At 43.0% G+C, this 22,509-nt stretch overlaps 1 protein-coding gene across 1 annotated transcript; it reads right to left on the reverse strand.

Moving 5' to 3' along the window:
* Window positions 1-4,171: 4,171 nt before the first annotated feature.
* DUSP1 (dual specificity phosphatase 1) lies at window positions 4,172-7,484 on the reverse strand. The gene is made up of 4 exons (XM_033139949.1): window positions 6,768-7,484; window positions 6,314-6,462; window positions 5,829-6,048; window positions 4,172-5,274 (listed from the first exon to the last, which is right to left on the reverse strand). The coding sequence occupies exons 1-4, from the start codon at window positions 7,135-7,137 to the stop codon at window positions 4,904-4,906; spliced, it is 1,110 nt and encodes a 369-aa protein (XP_032995840.1). The 5' UTR covers window positions 7,138-7,484; the 3' UTR covers window positions 4,172-4,903.
* Window positions 7,485-22,509: the final 15,025 nt, after the last annotated feature.

Below are 22,509 nucleotides of genomic sequence, written 5' to 3' on the forward strand. Positions count from 1 at the left end.
TCCTCCTGTCTATGACACCAGCACTTATTGCTAAGTGAGCATATATTTGTAGCCTTGCACGGCAACCAGCTAATCCTGAAGCAAGTTCCTGCCAAAGCTAAAGGAGCCTCTTTTTTCTTTTTCTTTTACCATTTCATGACAAACTGTTCTATCAGCTACAGGAAGTGATGTTACTGCCTTCCTCACAAAAGGGAAACTCCTAGCGGTTACCATGGAGATATAGGCAACTCCAATTACAGACTTATATAATCTTAAAGTTACAACACACACCCATATACACAAGCTTTTGTGTTTCATTCGCTAAGAACACTCACTCTGGGAGGTTGTTGAGCCCCTGACCAAAAAGAGTGTTAAAGAGCAGGCTGGATAGCAATGCAGTGAAGCAAAACAGGGTGTTCTAATACCGAAATAATAGTGTGTGTGTGTGTGTCTGTGTGTGTGTGTGTGTGTGTGTGTACACATGCACATATATACAAACTGGTATGCATTTGCCTGGATGTATACAGTGCATACCATTTCTAAGAGATACATAATCTAGAGCCAGGATGGGGTGAGGGGAAGAACTTTGCTCAAAATAACCTTGGCTTCTTCCTCTATAATAAATCACAAATGACTGTGAACTTTTAAAAAATTACAGCGTGGCCTTCTGCCTCCAGAGCACAAGCTGCAACTAGCTGGGATGGGTTTGTTTGAGAACATTAAACTGCTCGCCCCTGTTCAGGTGCCTGCTTAGATTGTAAAGTTGACCGGCTGCCAGGTAATGACTTCTTATTTGTCTGTTTAGTACATAAAACAAACGCTTGCTGCTCATAGGGGAACAAAATTCCATTGGAAATTCAAATAAACAGGTGGAATTTCTCCCCCTTCCTTTTTCTTTTCTTTTCTTTTTCTTTTTAAAAATCAGACTGATGGGATCACTTGCCAAAGGCTGTATTTTTCCACTGAGCGAGTTCGGTTTAAAGCTGAAATCTCATTGCACTGCCCGCACCACAGGCCGAAAGAGTGGTTACATAAGAAACATGGAAGGAGGGGCAAGGGTGGAGCAGCGAAAGGAATAATACCGTAAAGCCTAATGTGGAGGTTTCTTTTTCCTTATTTATACAACATTTCAAAACAAGTTTTCCAAAGGGGCTTCTATTAAAAGAAACGTATGATAAAACACAATTTTTAAAAATCACATAAAGGCTGCAGTTCCAACCCCTCTTACCTGGGAGTGAGCCCCATTGAAATAAGCAGGATTTGCCTTCTCAGCAGCTATGGTTAGAGAATGGAGCTCTAAAAAGTGTGACACTGTAACAACTTCATGGTGAGTACCGGAACCTATTTTTATATAAAAAAGCACTGCACAGCAGCATTAAAAACCAGAAGAATACAATAAAAACGGTCTAGTCAGCCATAAAAGTGTGTTCCAAAATAACACTGTTTCCAAGTGCTGTCCAAAAATGGGAAGGCAGCTTGTCAGGCTTTCATAAAGCAAGAATTCCAGAACTATGGCACCACCAGTGAGAAGGCCCTACAGCAACTGACCACCAATCAGAACAAGCCAGAGAGCAGGGCCTTCAATGCAAATCTTAAATCTGAGGGTTTAGAAAAGGTAAGTTGTAAATTTTATATTAAAATCCTTATGCACGTTATGCACAGAGAGGGTCTCTGCTGCTCCTTGGCTGTTTTATAGCAGAGGATAATCAATAATGAAGCAAATCAGAATACTGCATATGGAAAGCTTCACATACAAAGCTTCCTAATGAGCAACATACCGTAATCTTCTAAGAACCAAAATTTATTCAGAGAACTATTAGCAACACATCACAATGAGATGTCTGGGGTGATATGCTTGGTGAGCAGGCTGACAGCAGCTAAGTAAAGATTTAACCAGTGGTCATACACCACCTTGATTTAGTGATTACTAGCTGTCCGATGAAGTCATTGGAACATAAACTCCTCCTGGCTGCACCTGTGCAAGCATGTCTCCAAATGACCTGCAAGGCAGAGGAAAGCAGAATTTGAGCCATAGGGCTAAAATAGGTGCCCATGCTTCTTTCTGTCTTTTATAGCACAGCACTAAAGAGGGAGGAAAAGGTGGCTCTCACATGACAGACCTTGTCAGAGGCCTAGGAGGGATAGCATGCAAGATATAATTTCATCCGGAGACAAGAGTGCTAGCCTTGAATTTAAAAGTGGATGGGAACAAATCCCAGATTAGCTATATGTCTCAAGAAAACTACCATAGTTTACTCCCATTTTACAGGTGGATTACTGAAGTTAAGCAATCAAGGCTATAAAATACTCAGCATAAAAGGATTCTTTGGGTGCATGGTGAAGAATTATTCCAGAATAGGACATGTTGGCTAAAATCCTGCACTGTTCTACATACCAAATTACTAAGGAAAAGTGTTTTCTCTTGTCTGCCCACTGGCATTAGGAAGATCCCAGCAGGGCCAGCTCAATAAATTTTGCTGCCTGGGGCGGAGGACAAGATGGTGCCCTTCCCCCCCCCCACCCCAGGTACATGCAGAAGCCAATTGGATTGGTAGTTGAAGCTTACTCCAATACTGCTGAAAGGCACTTGAGGGCAGCCGACCACATGGCACTCACAGCTCTGCCTCCACCCCACCCCATAGCATCTGCTGTCTGAGGCAGCTGCCTTACTCTTTCTTATCATAGAGCTGGCCCTGGATCCCAGTATGAGTCCACATTGTATTATCCTGTATGCACTGATCACTCAATGACATCGCTTTGGCATTGAAAGGGTAGGAATGGGGATTGTTAAATCTTGGCTATAGAGCTTCTTTGGTGCCCTTAAGATAATTCAGTCCCTTATAATCTCGTCTGTGAAATGGGAGCAACAATGCTAACTTACCTTATGAACATTTCACATGGAGATGGGAGATTTTGGGGAGGAAAGAAGAGCAAACCAGATAGGCCAGGTACTGGGAACTTCTGGTCCTCCAGGTGTTGTTGAACTGGCCATGCGTGCTGGGGCTGATGGGAGTTGTAGTTCCACAACTGGAGGGCCAAAGGTTACCCACACCTGAGACAATGCCTTCCACTCATGCCCCTATTGCTCCTTCCCCACACATTTCTCCCTGCCCCACCACATAAGCAGATTCTACACTCCTAGAAGAGAGCCAAGATGCACAGATACCATTAGCCCTGCAACTGTTTGCAGTTAACAGTGCCCTTAGGGGCAAATATCTGTGGCGATGGCAATTTAAACAGAGTATCAGCGCAGATCCCTGATCATGGTCAAATAAAAGAAACCGGTTTAAGCGTTTAAAATAAATAAATTAAAAAGTGTGTTTAATTAGGAGTAGTTTGGCCCATGTTTCCATGGCCCAGCACGCATGATGGCTTCCCCTTCTCTTTCCTCTTTCCTCTTGTTTGAGAGAAAATGAAGCTCAATGCAAAACCCTCTAACACAGCCTTAGGCAATGCAACCCAACCTTAAGCATCACTCACAATGGAAACTGCATAGATCTTTGGGACTTACTGCTTAAACTTGATCACTGGCAAGTTTAGTCACCCTTAATGACAAACCTATCCTAACACACTTGAGATAAAGCCCGGGAAGGGGGGACAAAACAGCTTTGGACCCTTTCCCATATATACGGCATTGCTATTTGCTCTCAGTTCACTAACATTTGATGCCCTCATAGATGTGCCTGGATGCTTTCTTACACTGTGTTGTAGGCTCTAACCCAAAGTTGTCCCGAGGCAACAGCAACACCCAAGGCTACCCACTCTCTGCCCCCTTCCCAACTTTCATCATTTTTAGGTTAGTTAGTAACTTAGATCACATCTAATGGTGGTGGGGTTTTTTCTTTTTGATACTGGCTATCATCAATATACCCCCTTTCCTCCTCTGCCAATTCCACACACACACCCCACTCTAATACCTTGGGTGTGTATGTTTCTCTTGACTGCAATAGCCATTTGTACAGCACAAAAGGGTAGATCCTACATGTGCTAACTGGATTTTGGCAAATGACTTTGTATTGGGGCCTGGATTCTTCTAGGGCACCATTAGGGATCCTGCAATAAGTCCTACGGAGCACAGGGCTAGTACAAAGGAGATGTCTGCTTTCTAGACTTCACATACTTACCACTGCAATTTTTCAGCATATTATGAAAAGGGAGGGGGGGAAGGATCTATAAAAGAATTAATATTGTCTTCAATAGAAATGTCATAATTTATTTGGTTTGTATAAAAAGGCACAATCATAACAAAACCCATGTTCTTCTTTTGATAAGAAGAAATATATTATTTCACATCATAAATAAATCAGCAAAACATGTAACTGTTGGCAACCCAAAAACACAAACACTCCTTTGTGCTTTCAATGTCAGTGCTTCAGAATACAGTTCTTAAGATCTATTTACAGGATTACAGTACCCAAAAAATACTGAGGTATTTTGTTTGTTTCTTTCAAAAAGAAAATGAAACTTCAGACTTGAAAGGCAGAACACACACAAAGCAATTACACTGTAAAAAATAAATAAATATCTGGACATCCTTGTACAAGGGGACAGTTCGACTGCAGCCTAGCACACCCAGGAATGAGAATACTTTCAGATTTGCTACTGAAACAGACTGACAACAGAAAAACTGTAAAAGAGGAATTATTTCAGGAGTAGAAAGCAAATGTCCTGTATGCTTTTTCTCCTTTGTAGGCAGCATCCAAACATTGGTCAAAAATGCATCTCGGCAAGATCTAGCAGAAAGAACCTGGCTTTCTGGAGTCAAGAGATGCTGCTCTGCGCTGGTGGAACTTGTATTGCTCTGTAACTGCAATGAGAGGAGACCGGTGCAAGCTAACAGACCTGCCCTCAAAGTTATTGCACTTTTCAGGTAACAGCAAAGGGCGTCAAGTCTTTGTGTACAGGGCCCACCTGCACCTGCTTTTCAGCAGCTCGGAGAGGTGGTGATGGGGCTCTGAAGGTAGCTTAGTGCACTGGAAGAAGAGTGGACAGGGATGGAGACGGGGAAGTTAAAGACTGTTGTAGTGGATGTTCCTCTGTCCAGTGCAGACATTGCCGGGCTCCCAGCCTCTGCCGAGCAATTTGGAGCAAGGACCTGGGACTCAAATTGCAGCAGTTGCCCCATGAAACTGAAGTTGGGGGAGATGATGCTTCTCCTCTGCTTCACAAACTCAAAAGCTTCATCCAGTTTGACTCGGTTGGTCCTCATAAGGTAAGCAAGGCAGATGGTCGCTGAGCGGGAGATGCCAGCCTGACAGTGAACAAATACTCGCCCACCATCGTTTTTAACAGAGTCTGAAGGAGCAAGCAAAACATCAACATTAGCAAGAGTTTTCCTGCAAAGCTTCAAAGCTTCTTTTCACTCTCTGTGCTTGAGGGGCCATCTTGCCTAACCAGCTACAGCAATACGCCACACAGCTGGGAATGGAGTTGGATGCACAAATGAAGGTGTGCAAATAAACCAATATGGATGTTCTGTTTCAACTTGATTATAATCACCTATTCCAATTGTGGCCACTAAATCTTGCTAGAAAATTATATCAGCATGAGACTGGTTCAGATTACCAGCTGATCCCTCCAACACCCATGCTAGTGGATCCAATGACTCTTTATAAAGCCTAGTATGTTTTTTTGGGATTTCATAATGCTATCTTCCAAAAGAAGCCCAAGCACCACCATAGCTACAGATTTATTTCAGCTGCTATTTTAATCCCCCAAGGAAATACCCTGCATCTCAAATTTAAAGGATGCTGGAAGTGTCTGCTAAGGTGCTGGCACCCAAGGGATACTATAAACTCAATATGTAGGGAGTGGGGGGGGAGAGAGAGAGAGAGGTAGGGCTCATTTACCTATGAAGTCAATTGCTTCATTAAACCAGCAGCTGATGTCAGCTTTGTGGTTGTCCTCCACGGGGATGCTTTTGTACTGATAGTGTCCCTCAAAATGGTTTGGGCAATTGGCAGAAACATTGATCAAGGCTGTGATACCCAAAGCATCCAACATATCTTTCCTGGAAGCATGATAGGCGCTGCCTAGATACAGGAAAGGTAGGATCTCCACTGGACCACCCTAAAATAAAGAAGACAAAGAAACACAGTCTGTTAATCCCACGGCAAAAAATAGGCTCCCTCTGCACTTTGATACGGTTGTTGTGTTGTAATGAAACATTCGTTTTGCCTTGAATGCCTTGTATTTCCAAAAGGAATATTTTTATACACACATTTGTGTCTTTCCATTCCAGGCATTTTTTAAAAAGTCCAACTGGTAATTAAAATGAAATAAAATAATTTAAAAAGCAAGTATAATTTTTATTCATGGGTGCTTCCCAACTGACCTGATCATAGAGAGGAGTCCCACAGGAGCTGCAGTTTGAATCGGCGCTGCCAGGCACATTGTTTGTGCTGAGCGGCAAAGTCAGGCCCTTGGGAGCAGATGGTTTGGTGCACAACTCAGGGCAGGCGGATGAGAAGGCATCATATCCTCCTATAAGAAAATAAAGAAAAGAGGTTAATATTGTCTGAGAAACAAACTCTAAGCAGCTGGGGGTGGGGTAGGAAGGGGAGGTAAAACTCCATTGACAGTTCAGTGGCTGCTCCTATAAGCCCCTCTGTTAAAACAATGCAACTGCCCTAGGCTATTTGTCAATATCCGTTATTGTTACTACGTATTGCTCTTCATTCTGTTTACCCGGTGGGCCTTTGGGGAGCCCAGGGGAGGTGGGTTGGCAGGGTAGAGGGCGCCTTGGGGAAGGCGACCTCCCTCTCTCTTTCTGCAGCCTTTTAACTCACCCCTGAGGAAGCAGACGCGGGTGTCCCTGGCTTCCCTGCAGAGGGTGTTGAGGGCCAGCAGGAGGGTGCTGTCCCTCTTGGGGGCCTCCAGGTCGGCACTGCGCTCATCGAGGAGCACGACGGCGTGGTAGAGCCCCTTCTGCAGCTGGGCGCGCGCCTCCTCGTTGGGCAGGATGTGCTCGAGGCCCATGGCCCCCTTGGCCCTCCGCCGGACGATGGTGCTCAGGCGGACGTTGCAGGAGCCGCCGATGTGCGAGGAGTTGAAGGAGAAGAAGGAGCGGCAGTCCAGCACCAGGCACTGCACGCAGCGGTCCTGGAGGAGCTCGCGGAGCGTCTCGCAGTCCAGGGCGCACACTTGCATGTTGACCATCGCTCGGGGCAGGACAGGCAGCGCAGTGGGCGAAAGGGCGGCGGGGAGTCGCTTTTGTCTCCTTTCCCCGGGCGCCTCTTTGTTTAGTCCCGCCGAGCTCGTCTCGAACCGAGGCAGCGCTTCTTGCCAAACAAAAGCTGACTCTTTTGTTCCTTGTTCGCGGGGGTCCGTAACTCCCACCCCGGTTCCAAAAAGTAAAAACGCCTGGATCGTTGAACGTGGAGATGGCAACGACGACAGAGCCGCTAGCTTGGGCTTTGCTCTTTCTCTTGTATTGGCAGCCTCCGTTGCGGGGCGGTTGCTGCTCGTTCCTTGACTGTTGCAGTTTCCTTGCTGAACGAGCGGCGCAGCCTCGCCTTATATAGCGCCAGCCGCAGTTTGCTGCTTCGGCTTTTTTTGTGAATGGGCTCCGGTCACATGACCCGCTGTGCCTGGGAAGACGTCACTTCGGCGGGGAGCCAGACAGACACTCCCATCCCGCGAGCGCTCGCGTCATCGAGCAGCCCGAACGGCAAAGTCACTTTGAATGTCCGCATGCCCAGAGCCCTCCCCGCTCCTGCAGGAAGCCGACTGATGCAACGCCGCGCGCGCTGCCGCCTCGCTCCTCCCGGGCTCCTGCCAGCCAGAGCCTGGCCTTCGGCAGCCGTGAGGAAAGGACACACGGTGTGCTAGAAGAAAAGGAAACGACTTACAAACCCAGAAGCGCGCTCAGTACACATTCCAGATTCATTCGTATTCTTCGCTGCTATCTAGACTTGGAATATGGGGAAAGTGTGGGGTGTCGATAGACCTCTCTGGGCTTCGCCATTGCCCTCTGCTGGCAGCAATTAAATCTCTCTTAGTTGCCAGCCGCTGTTAAGGCCAGCGGAGGCCCCCCCCCCCACGCTATGTTCCAGACGAGCAATCCCCCTCCTTTGAGCGTTGCTATTTTCTTGCCATTTAAAACTGGCTTCGTGTTGCCATTTCGATATCACAATGCCCTTGTGTGAGCAGCACGCATCCATCCTACAATAAACACCCCTCTGGAACAATTAAAAAAAGCAGCACAAGCTTTGGGATTTGTTAGAGAGCTATGTAGCTAGTGCTCTTTATAGCAATGTACCTGTATTTGTGTGCGTGTGTGCGTGGTGGGTTATAAAGGTGCACCCTTATTGGGCACAGGATGAGAGTCAAAAGTGTGGCAATCTGGCAGTGTCCTTCATGAGGGAAAGGGAAGACTGCAAGCTTGGTGTTTGATCTATTATGGAAGAGGACAGGAGACTGCATTCTCTGATTATGAAAGATCTGGTGCAGACATGTCAACGTTTTATCTACATCAACACAATCAAGCACTTCCATTAGGTACCATAAGCATTTCACCCCTTTTAAATCAACTGCAAAGATGCATATTTTAAAATCACATTTAGCTGAGTTTGGTCTAGCAGTTGCTTTGGGGAGGGTGTTTCTGTCTGTGAAGCAAAACAGCACAGATGGCTAAGTGACACCATTTGGAATGCTTATGTTTTGAAGACAACATAAACACTATTTTGCTTGGTGCTTGAGCTGATAAAAATATTGTTTTCTGTTTCAACAGGGCTGACCCATCTTTGGGAGAACACAAACATATGTATTACATAATGTGTATACGTAACAAGTAATTTAGTGCTTTTGAAAAATGCCAAAGGGAGCAATCTGGAAAAAGAGGAAGTGCAGGATCACACCCGGCATCCCAATCAGCATATCTAGGAGTTGAGGAGTTCATTCATTACACCCTTCTGGGGCTTATTCTTAACAACTTCTGTAGACAGAGTATGAAGCCAAAACAATGCTTCTCAAAGTCACTGTCTAACTTTGTGATTGTTCTCAAGGGTTCTGATCCAGAGAAAGCCATGCTGATGAGCCATTGCAATATATGGGTCAAGTCAGTTGTGACTAACTGGTGACCCATGAATTTAAATGAAACCTAGGTGCAACTAACTATGCAATCCTATATATGTCTAGTCAAAAGTCAGTCCCATTGAGTTCAATGAGGCTTACTCCCAGGCACAGGATTGCAGTCTAAATTTGTCTGGAATGGGGACACAATTTTTCCTTGGTTCCTCCTCATGGAGTCACACCCCTTCTAAAAAGGCTGCACACTTATAACGAGATTGCTTATATAATACAGTAGAAATCTTGATGAAATCTCTGCATTTTTGAAAGCACTATGTAACATGTTGGATATGAACACTGAAACAAAGCGCTGAAATAGTTAGATTGGAATATCTGCGCTCCTATTCCCAATTCTACTATTGCGTGCACACAACAAACAAGCACATGCACACGGTCCTTCAGCAACCACTGAGTTATGCTGCCTACTGGCTAGTTACCATGCTCTTTATCAGGCTTATTCTGCCAACCATTGGCCTTGACAAATTTCAGGTAACTATATAAAATTTTCCAGCACACAAATGACAATGAAGTAAAAAAATAATAATGTATTAATCCAATCCAATAAAACCCCAAATTGAAGAGATATGTTATTTCCTTCTTGGGAGTCCTCTACATGCCCCAAACCTTTCTACAGTATTTCTTTTGCTCCAAGATTCCATGCATTACGGCACAGCGTGCAGCTTCATAAATCACAAAAAGATGAAAATCTAATAGAAAACAGGTGGTTTCTTGGAACATAACAGGTTGTTAATCTAGGCAAAATGTGTCCCCTCACCAATGAAAAAGTGGAGAAAACATGAATTCCAAGCAAGATAGATAGGTCACTTCTTAAACAAATTAGGACGAAAGTTCAATAAGCAGGTCACCTAGAAGCACCCTCAGTTCAATGAACTCTAGAGTTTGATCCTACCCATGTTTACTCAGAAGTATACTTTGCTGTATTCAATGGGGCTTACTTAGGAGGATTAATTTACAACAACCCTTTCATCCATACCCAATGTAATAATTTAGGAGAATTCTTGGATTGCCCCAATGTATCACTCTCTGTGTGGACCTGAATATTTTCAAAAGCTCTCTAATGAGAAGGAGCTTCATGCATCTGTTTTTTTAAAATGATCAGTTGCATCAAAACCAGTGTAAAAATGACAGAACTTTATAAGCTTTTTGGTGGCTTTTGGCAAGAACAGATTTTTGATATTTTACAGAGGAACAATTATAATTTTGAGCCATATCTGCACTGACTTAATAATACTGTGGTTAACAGTTTACCTTACATGTATATACCCACCAGATTATTAATAGTTTAGACTCAGTTCAGGGCTTTCAAATGAGGAACCATATCTAGTGAGGAATGCTTATTCACTAATTAGTGTTTCCCAGAATGTAATGGGAAGTAACAATAGCCCTGCTTTTTTCAGAAACCCACAAGCCTTGAATGCTAAGTAACTGGCAATGGTGTGGTTCAAATCCCCTTTTGTGCCCTTTCAACAGAGCACCTTGTCCTAACCAATTGGACTATGTCTTCACTCAAGAATTTCTGAAGATTCTGTTTATATTGCATCACAAGCAAATTTCAATAAAAGGAATTCTCACGGCTCTCTCACTCTGCTCTCTTTTTGCATTTCCTCTGTTTCCTCACTTTTTGTTTTCTTTCTCAATATAATTATCAACTTTTACAACTTTTACAACTGTTTTCATTTTTTTAATCTCTAGAGGTATTGCTTTCTGTTCCAATGTCTTTCCCCCAAATTTGTGAGAATGCTCAAAAAATTGCTTTGGATTCTTGTGTCATTGCCACACTTTTCTAGAATGTTCCATAACTTTTATTAACTTCTGAATGCTCCTTCAGACAAAGGAATCTTCCCCACGCACAAAAAATAGACTGCTCTCTCTTGGCTGAAAACATTTTTATCACACCACTACTGATATAAGCAAACAGCAATATATCTGCTTTCTAATTGCTATACACTTCCAGAATCTTCTATACAGTTGATAATTTTCCATTTTAGTTTTCCTTTTGACTTTTGGGCTTTTAGCCACACTTTGGTCACAAATATGTGTGTTGAGAATGTGAGGACTAAAAATACACTTTCTGATTTCAACAGTGCTGATAGTTTTATGAATTTATTCGTAAGATTTCAGATGGTTTGGACTAGATCAAGCAAACTTATCCCTCTGGTAAAAGCATGAAAATTGGCAGGCTGCTAAAACTGATTGTGTAATTGTCTTCATTCAGCAGTTTCAGTGCCAAAACTCTAGACTCAATGCCAATCCAGATTTTGTTTTCTCAGAAATAAACATGGGCAGGCTAACACTTTTTCATTTATATTTATATATTAATTATTGCTGTTATTATAACAACACCAGGAATCATGGGATTCAGGACAAAGACTGAAAACATATCTGCAGGATTATCCTTATTGATCAGTAACCCTGTCACTTTCACTCGCATAGATATTTTGTGTGTTTAAATTTGGGTTTGGAAACTTTTTCCAGTCTGAGGGCAACATTCCCTTCTGGACAATCTTCCAGAGGCCGCATGGTAGTGGTAGGTGGGGCTAGAGGCAAACACGGGTGGAAAAATGAATGTAAATTTTACTTTTGCACAGTAGGCTAGTTTCAACACACACTCACATACCCCTTATGTCTTCCATCCAGACAAGCAAGAGGCATTACCAAAGTTTAAGGACATATTCTAGCCAGGCAAAAATACTCAAGGAAGATGTGAAGCCAGGCCAGTGAGGGGTGTGGTTTGGAGAGAAGGGGTGTGGCCTATGAAGAGTCCCAGGGGCCAGATAGAGAAGTTTGGAGGTCTGCATTTGGACCTAAGGTTCCCCACCCCTGATTTAAACCAATCTAATGATACTGGGTATTTGACCAACCCTTTAGGGAAGACATTTCTGAGAATTCAATCATTTTCAGTGGGCAATCCATGCTCATTAACCACTTGCAAAACTGCTCATTATGAACTCAAGCGGGTGACACACTCTGACTTTCCCACGTATCACAAATGGCTTTTTAATCAAGAAGGCTGTTGGAAGCATGGGCTTCTGCAGTTCCTCCATATTAATTCTGCCTACACAGAGCTCTTTGAGAAAACTATTCACAATCCCAAGGATTATTAAACTTCAGCTAATGAAGGATTTACTCCAAAACCAATTTGAAACAGTGGGCATAAATCCTGAGTTTGCTACACATAACTGATTGTCTTCACTGTAGAAAACCTCCCACTTGCCATCTCTCAAAGAAGGCCAGTTTATGTAACCCTTAGGAACATTGCCAGCTTATTTTTGATTCAGAGCGACAGCCAAGACTGAAGCATGGCCAGGGCAAAGCAGATCCCCAAGTGATCAGTCATAAGCTCAAACTGAAACCCACCCTTCAGCCCACCTAAATTGCCTACATAAACAAGGGCTGAGGTAGCAAAACTGGTCTTGGACCTTACCACTTCAGATTGCAGGTGACAGTGGGAAATGTTGGAGCATTCTGTTATGGGGGGGGGGGGCAGCCGTTCCCAATGAAAATGCCAGTGTGTGAGAGGGCCAAGGTCAGGAGAGACAATTTATCCATGGTGTCTGTTTTTTAATGTATATCATATGTAGTGTTTGGTTTGGAAGAACATTGAAGTATGTGATATTCCCACCTGCATTCTAAAGTGCCTCTGTCCAGGAAAGAGCAGAAAGACATCATCCTTCTGTTGTGACCAGAGACATGAGATCTTAAACAGAGCTTGGGCCAAAGGGTAGTTATCATCCCTGAAAACATGGTGTCTTTCACCTGTTGTCTGTCCTTCACAGGGTGAATTTCGGTTTCACTCAGCTTCTCATTTTTCCAATGTTAATGTTTATGGGTTGCTTATGAGGCATTTTGAAGAGACTTACAGTATAATAAAACAATTATTTGCAGTTTTGCCTAATATACACATTCTGGAGAAGCAATTTCCCCTAAAACAGTGCATTTTTGATGAGTTATGGATGCTGGGAAAGCTTTCACACATACTACTATAAGCAGTGGGGTTACTGCAGCACCACTCCTTGTTTCTGTGTTATTGAACACATGAGCAAATAACACAAAAAATGGGGAGTTCATGCTTCTTTAGAAATTACTGTGTCTACTAAACCGATACTGTAAAAATAGAGTTTTTTGTTCTAATCTCTCATACCATCATGGGTTTAGGGAGAAGTATGTGAGGAAGGTTGAGCCAGTCTCATAATATTTATTCACTTTGGGAGCTACCCATATGTTGGCTTACGTTGCCAACAGTTTTCTCAGATCTGATTCTTCTGTGTGTGCAACCCAAGAGCACCCACACATTCTGGGTTTTTTTTTTTTAAAAACAACACAACATTTTATTGATTTTAACAATTTTAAGCACATTACATAATCAGTTAAATTTTTCATCCTTCCCCCCTCCCATTGAGGGAAGCAATTATCTAAACCCCTCTCTCACAGGAGCAGATATTAAACATTTCAAATTTAACCCATTAAACATAGAAATAAACATTGCTTAGGACTGGCCCTTCCATAGGCCAGACATTATTTCTTTCCTCTATTTTATTGTATATTGACTTCCTCAGATCCCCCCCCCCGTTGAATTCGTTGTCTATCCTCTTTACCAGTTTTCCAATCATGATCAAATCTATTTTTACCCAATCTCATTATATTTTCTCCTTATCTTTTTACACATATTCTTAAAATCACTCTTAACTCCTAAAATTTTAAACTAAAACCTTGGCTCCTAGGTACTTCTGAAACTTTCTTTGACCTATATCAAATTTACCCCTGTTTTCCTAATTTTAACCCCTTCATTCTTCATTTTTCTCACCCTTCCCTCCCTCCGGTCTCAAAATATTAGCTATTACTTCTTAGCATCCTCTCCTTGCATCAACATCCAAATTCATAAGTCTAAACTATATAAACAAGAGAAATAATAAAAACATAGCCTTATTAACCCACACCAACCTCCTCAAAAACAAAGGCCCAAAAGTTAATTCTTTTTCTCTTCTGTTTTCTTCTTATTTTTTGCAAAATAGACTTCCAAATGTCCTTCTCATAGCAAGTTGCAGACCACCCTGGCTGCACCTCTTTTTTCCCTTTTGCAGATTCACATTTCCATTATCCATTCCAATGTCCACATCTTCCTCTGACTGAAAGTCACAGGCTGGTTCTTTTTCTTCTAATTTCTCCTCTCCCATAACTCCTCAAACTGGTGTTGTCATTTCCATATCCATATTCTTATCCAAAGCTAACTTCTCGAGGCTGAGTTCAAAGCTCTCACAGCTTGATCCATCTGTTTCACTTCCTGCTGCATCTGTTGCAACAACTCCGAAGTTTTTTTTCCTGGAACTCCACAGAATACGTTCCCTTTGTCATTTTCAAGGTCGGAAAAGAACTTAAAAGTCTAAACAAAACCGTTAGTTATGCTGCTCTCGCAGCCATTTTGCCATTGTTTCTTGCCAAATCTTTCAAGACCTCTGGAAGAAATGGGTAAAACTTTTTCAAAACCAAAGTTCAGCCCAATTAATCCAAAATCATTCCCCTCTTTATTGGGGAAACAGTTTCAGAAGTTTCCAAATCTTTAACTTTTTAACAAACGCCTCAGATACAAAGTTACACTGTTCCGTCTCTTTCAACTGTCAGGGACCGACCTCCGTTATTTTAAGTCCCTTCCCGTGCCGAATTCTTTTAAATCTTTTTCATAAATTTTTACTCACTGAATCCGAATGAAATCCAAATTTAGGAGAAATTGAGCGCTCTTTCTGTCAGCAATCGCTACTTCTCGCTGCGGGGGTACTACTTGATCCACAGCTCCTGTGCCTTCTACCCCGCTCGCTCTCGGCAGCCCTTACTAGGGCTTACCAGAGAGCAGGGGAGGCGCTCTGGGTGCCCACCGGATCCCACATTTCCAGGACGCCCTTCCTGGATTTTTTCTGGGGGGGGGGGTTGCAGTGCAGTTGCGACTCCCCCTTCCCCACAGCGACAGAGAAACCTCAGAGGCGAGGTTTCTCCCAACTGAGCAGAATGGCGCCCAACCGGAAGTCTCACACATTCTGTTTCTAGTCTTAGTTTCTTTGTTGGTATTCTGTGGTTTCCCATCCACACCAGTGGACAGTCCTTGACACAATATTTCCATGCAGTGGGTGGGATTCAGCTAAGTTGTTGAATACATGAAATGAGGCCCACTTGTGTAATGGAATGCTTTCCCCCTGTCATGCACCCCACCCCCTAAACTGGCTCTGAAGGGTTGGGGGGGACCAAGAATTGGTTTGGGGGTGCAGGGAGAGGAGAAGGGGAGTAGTCCTGTTGTGCAAATAGCTCTCGTTCCTGACTTACATTGCACACCCCATTTAGCTAAACGTTGAATTTCACCCAGTTTTCTGGCCCCTGCTCCCCCACTACCTTTTCCTGTTCTAGAGATGTACATAGGTATTTCTTGACCTATACACACTTTTTAAACAAATTCAGAAATGGACAAGAACAATTGTTGCCAGCCCTTCATTATCATGGTTCAAAACGGGTTAAAAAGGAGGGTTGTGTTTTTTGGGGGGGGGGGTAGGGAAACAGCAGTTGACTCCAAGGGTGTTTGTTTTTTTAACATGCAAGACTGATACGTCTCCGTTCCAAAATTATGATAATTAGGTATTGTGCAAAACCTCTGTATTAATTAAAAAATAATAATAATAATCTCTGACATATGCTGAGCTATTGTGAGAAGAGCTCATCCAAACTGGAATTTCTGATGTGCCTTTAGCATGCGGCAATCGGAAATAGATGCACTCATATCTTTAGGACCACTCCTGGAAAGAAAACAGCCAGGTTGTGCTCAGGTGAGGAGCAGACAGAAGAGGAAGTACATGACAAACTGATAACCATGCTCAGGATGAACTCTCCGTCCCTCAAAAGCGCTAATAAGCATGCACACATTGCAAAGTAGAGGCATTTTGATGACAATGATATCATGTAGACAGTGTGAAAAACTTGCAATGCCACAATAAACCTCTGTCTGGAAGTACCCTTTATATATTGATTCATTTTGCAAAGATCTTTTTTTTTTTAAGCTGAAAGAAGGCAAGGTATGAAAAAGCTATGGGTTGCAAGTTTAAAGTCACATTTAAATAACTCCAGTGAACTTAAGCTTGGGTTGGACTTCCTTCCTGGCTTTACAAAAGCCAGGAAATCCAAAGTTACTTGTTGTAATTCAAAGAACTGGTCTTTTTTTAAAACACACACACACACACACATATAGTGGAATAAAGTGGGAGCCACAGAAATGGCTACTTTTTTAGAGCATAAGTAATAAGTACAGGCATACATATGAATCAAGAATCACTGTGTGCATGTGTTTTCATTTTGAGTCTTGCTTCCCCCACCTTTGTTACACATTTGACAGGCATATTGGCCAGTAAATAATATGATGATTCAGTATGTGTATGTACATGTATAGGTGTGTGTGTGTGTGTGTGTGTGTGTTCATTATTCCAGTTAGTGGAACCCGGTGTAAACATACAAAAAAGCTGTTTGCCCCTGAACCTGATATAGGAGGAAATATTGTAAAGTCTAAACATAACACAAAGAGTGTGTGCATTTCCTCAATGGGTTCACAGCTCAAATTATGTTCATCTGTACACACACTCTTACAGCCTTTGGAGTTTCATATTGACGGAAAGCATTGGCTTCATGATTCTTGTCGCAGTGTATTTTTAACAAGTTCATGGTGACATGAGAACCGCATGAGGGTAATTCCTCATCAGGAGGGAGACTCATTTCCCAACCACCTCATGATGATTTCATAGCAGCATTTACTGTGCCTCTCTTACATGTCTGGCCTTTTTTTTAAATGTGCAGATTGGAAGTGGAGGAGGAAAACTTCTACTATTTTTTTAAATAATTATTTCAAGAGGAGGAAGAGGTTTCAAAGGCTATCGTGTCATTTATAGGCGTGTATAATCATTAACTGATAAAGAACAGTGGCCAACAACAATAGTTATTTGCTTAGCAAACCAGTGACGTTTACCGATAACCTCTGGCCTGACTTCTCCTTACTTATGTGGACTTTACACCTTCCCTAGGTGAATGTTTATCTGAAGTAACCGCTTGTAACCTCTGTCCCCATGCATCCTAAGTCTGCAATGGAAAGGAAATGGAAAGGAAAGCGTAGAAAGCTCGAAGAAAATTTAGGTTAATTTATTAGGGGGGGATAGCAGTTTTTAAAAAAACATATTACATGCCCAGAATCTATTTTTGTTCAGAGCCTTGACATTAAACATTAGTTACAGAAATGGGGCTTGCATCAAATATTGCAACGTGGCCTGAAGTCCTAACAGGACAGTGCCAGTCAGGCATTCCCTCCTCCAGCAGAACATCACATACAAGCACTCCAATTTTCCCAATGGTCTAATGAGCATGCTCGTTCCTTATTAGGTTGGTTTTGGTGGGTGGGGGCGGGGTTAGGGGGTGGGGGTGGGGGTCCCCTTCAACTTGCTTGTTTTGGAATATTTCTGCAACCCTTGGGGAGGCCACAAGCACCTGAGAGCATACAGGGTGAGGTATTGAGAGAAAGGGCGACAGTGAACCAACAAACAAATGGATATTGTACTGTATATTGCAGACCCTTTTTGGATCATTTATAGCCCAGTTAAGATTCCCTTAAATTCCTTTCCAATATTCAGAGTTGCCAACTTGTGACCATCCAAATTCAGAAAAAAAAACTATTTTGGAATACTGGACAAATATTTTGGAATACATAGCCAATATATAGACATTGTCTAAGGATAGCTGAGTACAGTGTGATGTGGAAAACAACTGAGGTATCAGTGCTATGAAAGCCAATTTTGTTTTAGGCAATTTATAGCCCCCCTTTTAGTGGTGCAGGGCAGGGGAATAGCGTTAAATGACAGGAATATTTTCAGGATCTCTCTCTCTCTCTCTCTTATTTGTTGTTTTGTCAGGGTTACTGCCCTCCTTAACAGGATACTTCCATTACTTTAGAATTGATATCAGGGTGAGCTGCTGGGTCCCTATGCTATCCTAGCAGCAAAATCAAAAGCACAGTACAAGTGGGGGGGGGGGATGAGCAACAACTCTCTGGCAGCATAGCAACAATTGTGGCCAATCCTAGAACTCAGTGGCCACCAATCAGTCATAATGTTGCTTTAGACAATGTCCCGTGTCAACCATGAATTGAACGCAGCAGTCAACAGCACATGCTGCCATCATGATGTCACCTAATTCATTCGACATTCCCCCCAGTCACAACTCCCAATACAATGCACAAGGAGTCCGCCATGAAAAGCCTACAGCATGACCTCATAATAGCTAACGTTAAGTGTTTAGGAGGAACCGTAAGATTCAGGGCTTCAGGTTTGCAGATCTGGAGCAGCCCAAATACCAAGGGAAGTAGCCAGGGATCACACACACAGAAAGAACAGTGGCCACTCCAATCACAGACGTCAGCTAATAGCATAGTCCTGCAGCTCAGAGGAAGCCCGTTTACATAACCCATAATTGACAGGTTGCCTGGAGAAAGATTTGGGCCCCATATACTGAAGGGTCAAGGATCTTCCCTGTGTGCATTAGATTGAGCACCAAATGTCTGTGTGTGGGGAACAAGTGTTTTGAAAGGGAGAGGGAAGAGAGCCACTTGGACATTGAGTAGAAGTTACAACAGCAAACTTAGAGGAAGCAGTGGCAGTAGCTCAGTGGCAGGGATGGCCCATCCATGAGGCGGACTGAAACAGCCAGGATTGCATAGCCGGAAGTCACCTCTGCAACCATGCAACCCTGGTAAACAAGGTGGTGGTGGGAGGCAGCAGTGGGGCCATGGAGGTGGCACCTTCCCATTTCACCTCAGGCAGTGAAATGGGATGAGCCACCCGTTCTCAGAAGAAAACACAGTAGGAACACAGACACAAGAGGAAACATAAGAAAAACTGATGATGGGGCCATCATTGTTTGCCAGGAGACTAGCCGATGGCGAACCTCTCTTCTTTCCTCTATAAGAGGCTGTGTACACACTTCACCTTTAAAGCACATTCAAAGCACATTCTTTCCCTCAAAGTATTTTGGGTACTGTAGTTTACTCCTCACAGTTACCAGTCCCCAGCAGCCCTTAACAAACCAGTGGCCAGAATTCCCTGAGAGGGGGTGGGAATGTGCTTCTAGTGTGATTTAAAGGTGGAGTGTGAACACAGCCAGGGATAGAAGATGTGGTGGTCTCCAGAGGTTTCAGACTCCAACATTTACAATTTAATCCCAAAGTGTAGCTGCAATTCAGCAGGCTTTGCCGGCAAAAGGTCCCAAATTCAATCCCGTCCTTGGTCTTCCGGGGGAAGGCACTGACAGACGCACCTGTGCTTGAGGAAGTTTACTGCAATAGCCAATCACAGTGAATGTTGGCAGGACCAATGTCCTCAAGTAGCCACCTACGTCCCCTGGCCTGTGCGATGGTTTTCATTTCCCCCAGTCCCAGATTAGATAGATGATATTCCTGGGATTCTGCCGTATTCTGAAAACAATAGGGTTAAAAAAAACAAACTGGTTGAAAAGGGATCCCTACTAGGTAGCCTTCATTAGAGCAGAAGCAAAGTTGAAACAGCCAAAATGACTTTATTGAACAGCATCATTTGTGGAATGCGGACAGCATCACAGGGTCTTCGGCCCAGGTAGCCAAGTATGGTATTCTTGTGCTTGGGAAAGCAACATAGTGGCACTGATCCATGCAGCTTACAGCTGAAAATGTTACTTTACTGTATCTTTGGAAAGGCACAGGGGCCACATTAGAACAAAAAGGTGGCTGTCTCACAACAGAATAGATGACTTCACACAGCTCACTGACTGCTGCTATTATAAGGCTTGCTTGTGATCTGTACTGGGGGTGGGGAACATCCTTCCTTCTGTGCATAGTGAGTGGGGAGACTAGAGAAACATGAGGGTGGTAATAATGAGTCATAAACAGGAGCTGTAAGCAGTGGATCGTTCCAATGAGTAGGGTGCTCTTCAGGGGCAGGGAGTGGGCTTTTCAGAAAGGGTGCCACCATATGGATGCTCTCGTTCCACGCTGGATGCCTTACCCTAGATCCAGACTATCTCATTTCCTTCTTTCTTTATGTAGGTTGATTTAGGCTACATCCTAGGATCCTTGGGTGGGGCATAATAAAACAACGAAGTCTTAGTTTAAACACATATTCCAGGGGAAAGCACAATAAAACCACATATCAACAACGTCAGATAACTGCAATGTGAATGCCACAAGACCTGAACAGTCAGGTTTTCACTTGGTGTCTGGATTCTTGTAGTGTGGGTGCCAATGAAATGTTTTGGAGAGGGGGACATTCCAGAGCCAGGGTGCCACCACAGAAAAGGCCCATCCACATGTTTCTGCTAAGATCTCAGCTCCTGGGCAGAAACATGCAGAGAGAGAGAGAGAGGCTCCCTCAAGCATTTAAATCCCAAGTCGTTCAGAGCTTTATATGTTATTTGTACAATCTTGTATTCAGAATTGAAATGCACCGGCTGCCATTTCCAAGTGAACATAGATTTTTGAGCTCTCCCTGTCAAGCTCCTACCATTTTTGTGCCTTATCCATGCAGTGCCATCATGAAGTCTTTAAAATCTACTCATTTTCACCATCTTGCCTAAAATCTGGGGTATTTCCTTGTGCCAAAAGATCTGCTTTTATATGGTTATGGGTTTTTTTAAGGCATTTGCTCACAAAGCCATAATAATAATAATAATAATAATAATAATAATAATACACAGCCCTTAAGCTATTATACAAGCCTGTTGTGTCTCTATTCAAAGACAGGCGTCAGATTCTGTGCTGAGATTTCACTGTGCAGCAAAAACTGTCAATAGATCTGGTGTTTACAGTTTACTTTTCCTCAGGCCAGAATCTCTCATTATCGCTCCATTATTTACTGAAGCCTGCACGTATGCATTGTCTCTAGCCAAATACCATAATGCATTCCTGCGTAGCAGTTACTTGACACCACTATCCCAAGCCGTGTGGTAAGGTTGGGTGTTTGCCGATGGGAAGGAAATTTGAATAGAAAATGAGTAAGGTTCTTTGAAACCAGGTAGCATGAGAGTTGTGTCTACATCATGCAGAAATATGAGACGAAGTCCATGGTGCAGGAGTCATCTGAACAACGCCCCATGGGTGCAGCTCTTATGTAAAGTGAAAAAAATAATATTTGCTGTGAAAGCTACCTTAATGATATGAAAGGATGAAGATGTGGGAGAGAGGCTTTTGGAACACTCTCCTTTTTATAACTATCATTTTATTTTGACACTTGTAGCTACAGCTGTCCAGAGTAGTCCAAAATGTTGGGTGTGAGTTTGACTTTGATGGAAGCAGAGAGGACATTACTCCCTTTCTACAAAATAAAATAAAACAAAATAAAACAAAATAAAACAAAATAAAACAAAATAAAACAAAATAAAATAAAATAAAACAAAATATGTAGGGTATTTACCACTGTATTGCATGACATGTTTCCCAAATTAATGTTCCAGGTGAGGATGAAATTTAGACATGTGTTTAATTCTCATACCACTTGTACAAAATCAAACCCCTGTATTCTGCATTAATTAATTTGGGAGCATCAATGCTCCATATTATGTCACTGCAGTTAATCAGCTCAGATTATGTATATACAGTGGTACCTCAGGTTACATACGCTTCAGGTTACATACACTTCAGGTTACATACTCCACTAACCCAGAAATAACACTTCAGGTTAAGAACTTTGCTTCAGGATAAGAACAGAAATTGTGCTCTGGTGGCGCAGCGGCAGTGGGAGGTCCCATTAGCTAAAGTGGTGCTTCAGGTTAAGAACAGTTTCAGGTTAAGAACAGACCTCCAGAACAAATTAAGTTCTTAACCCGAGGTACCACTGTATAGCCTTGTTCACACACAATACACTGAACACAGCTACAGTCTGTCTGTACACATGCACAAGTGTTTCTGTGAAAGACCATATATATTTTGATTTGTACAGCTTAATTGCTGTGTACACTTGTTTATGAATTACACACTTGCTGAATGTTACCTCGTGTGCTCTGGTAACGTGGTACCTCAGGTTACAAACACCTCGGGTTACAAACACTTTGGGTTACAGACTCTGCTAACCCAGAAGTAGTACCTCGGGTTAAGAACTTTACCTCAGGATGAGAACAGAAATTGCGCACTGGCGGCACTGGGAGGCCCCATTAGCTAAAGTGGTACCTCAGGTTAAGAACGGCTTCAGGTTAAGAACAGACCTCCGGAACAAATTAAATTCGTAACCAGAGGTACCACTGTCCGTTCTTAACCTGAAACCATTCTTAACCTGAGGTACCACTTTAGCTAATGGGGCCTCCCACTGCTGCTACTGCTGCTGCTGCCGCGCCGCCACCCCTCAATTTCTGTTCTCATCCTGAGGTAAAGTTCTTAACCCGAGGTACTACTTCTGGGTTAGCGGA

The sequence above is a fragment of the Lacerta agilis genome, chromosome 2 (assembly GCF_009819535.1).
Source record: "Lacerta agilis isolate rLacAgi1 chromosome 2, rLacAgi1.pri, whole genome shotgun sequence".
Classification (NCBI taxonomy): domain Eukaryota; kingdom Metazoa; phylum Chordata; class Lepidosauria; order Squamata; family Lacertidae; genus Lacerta; species Lacerta agilis.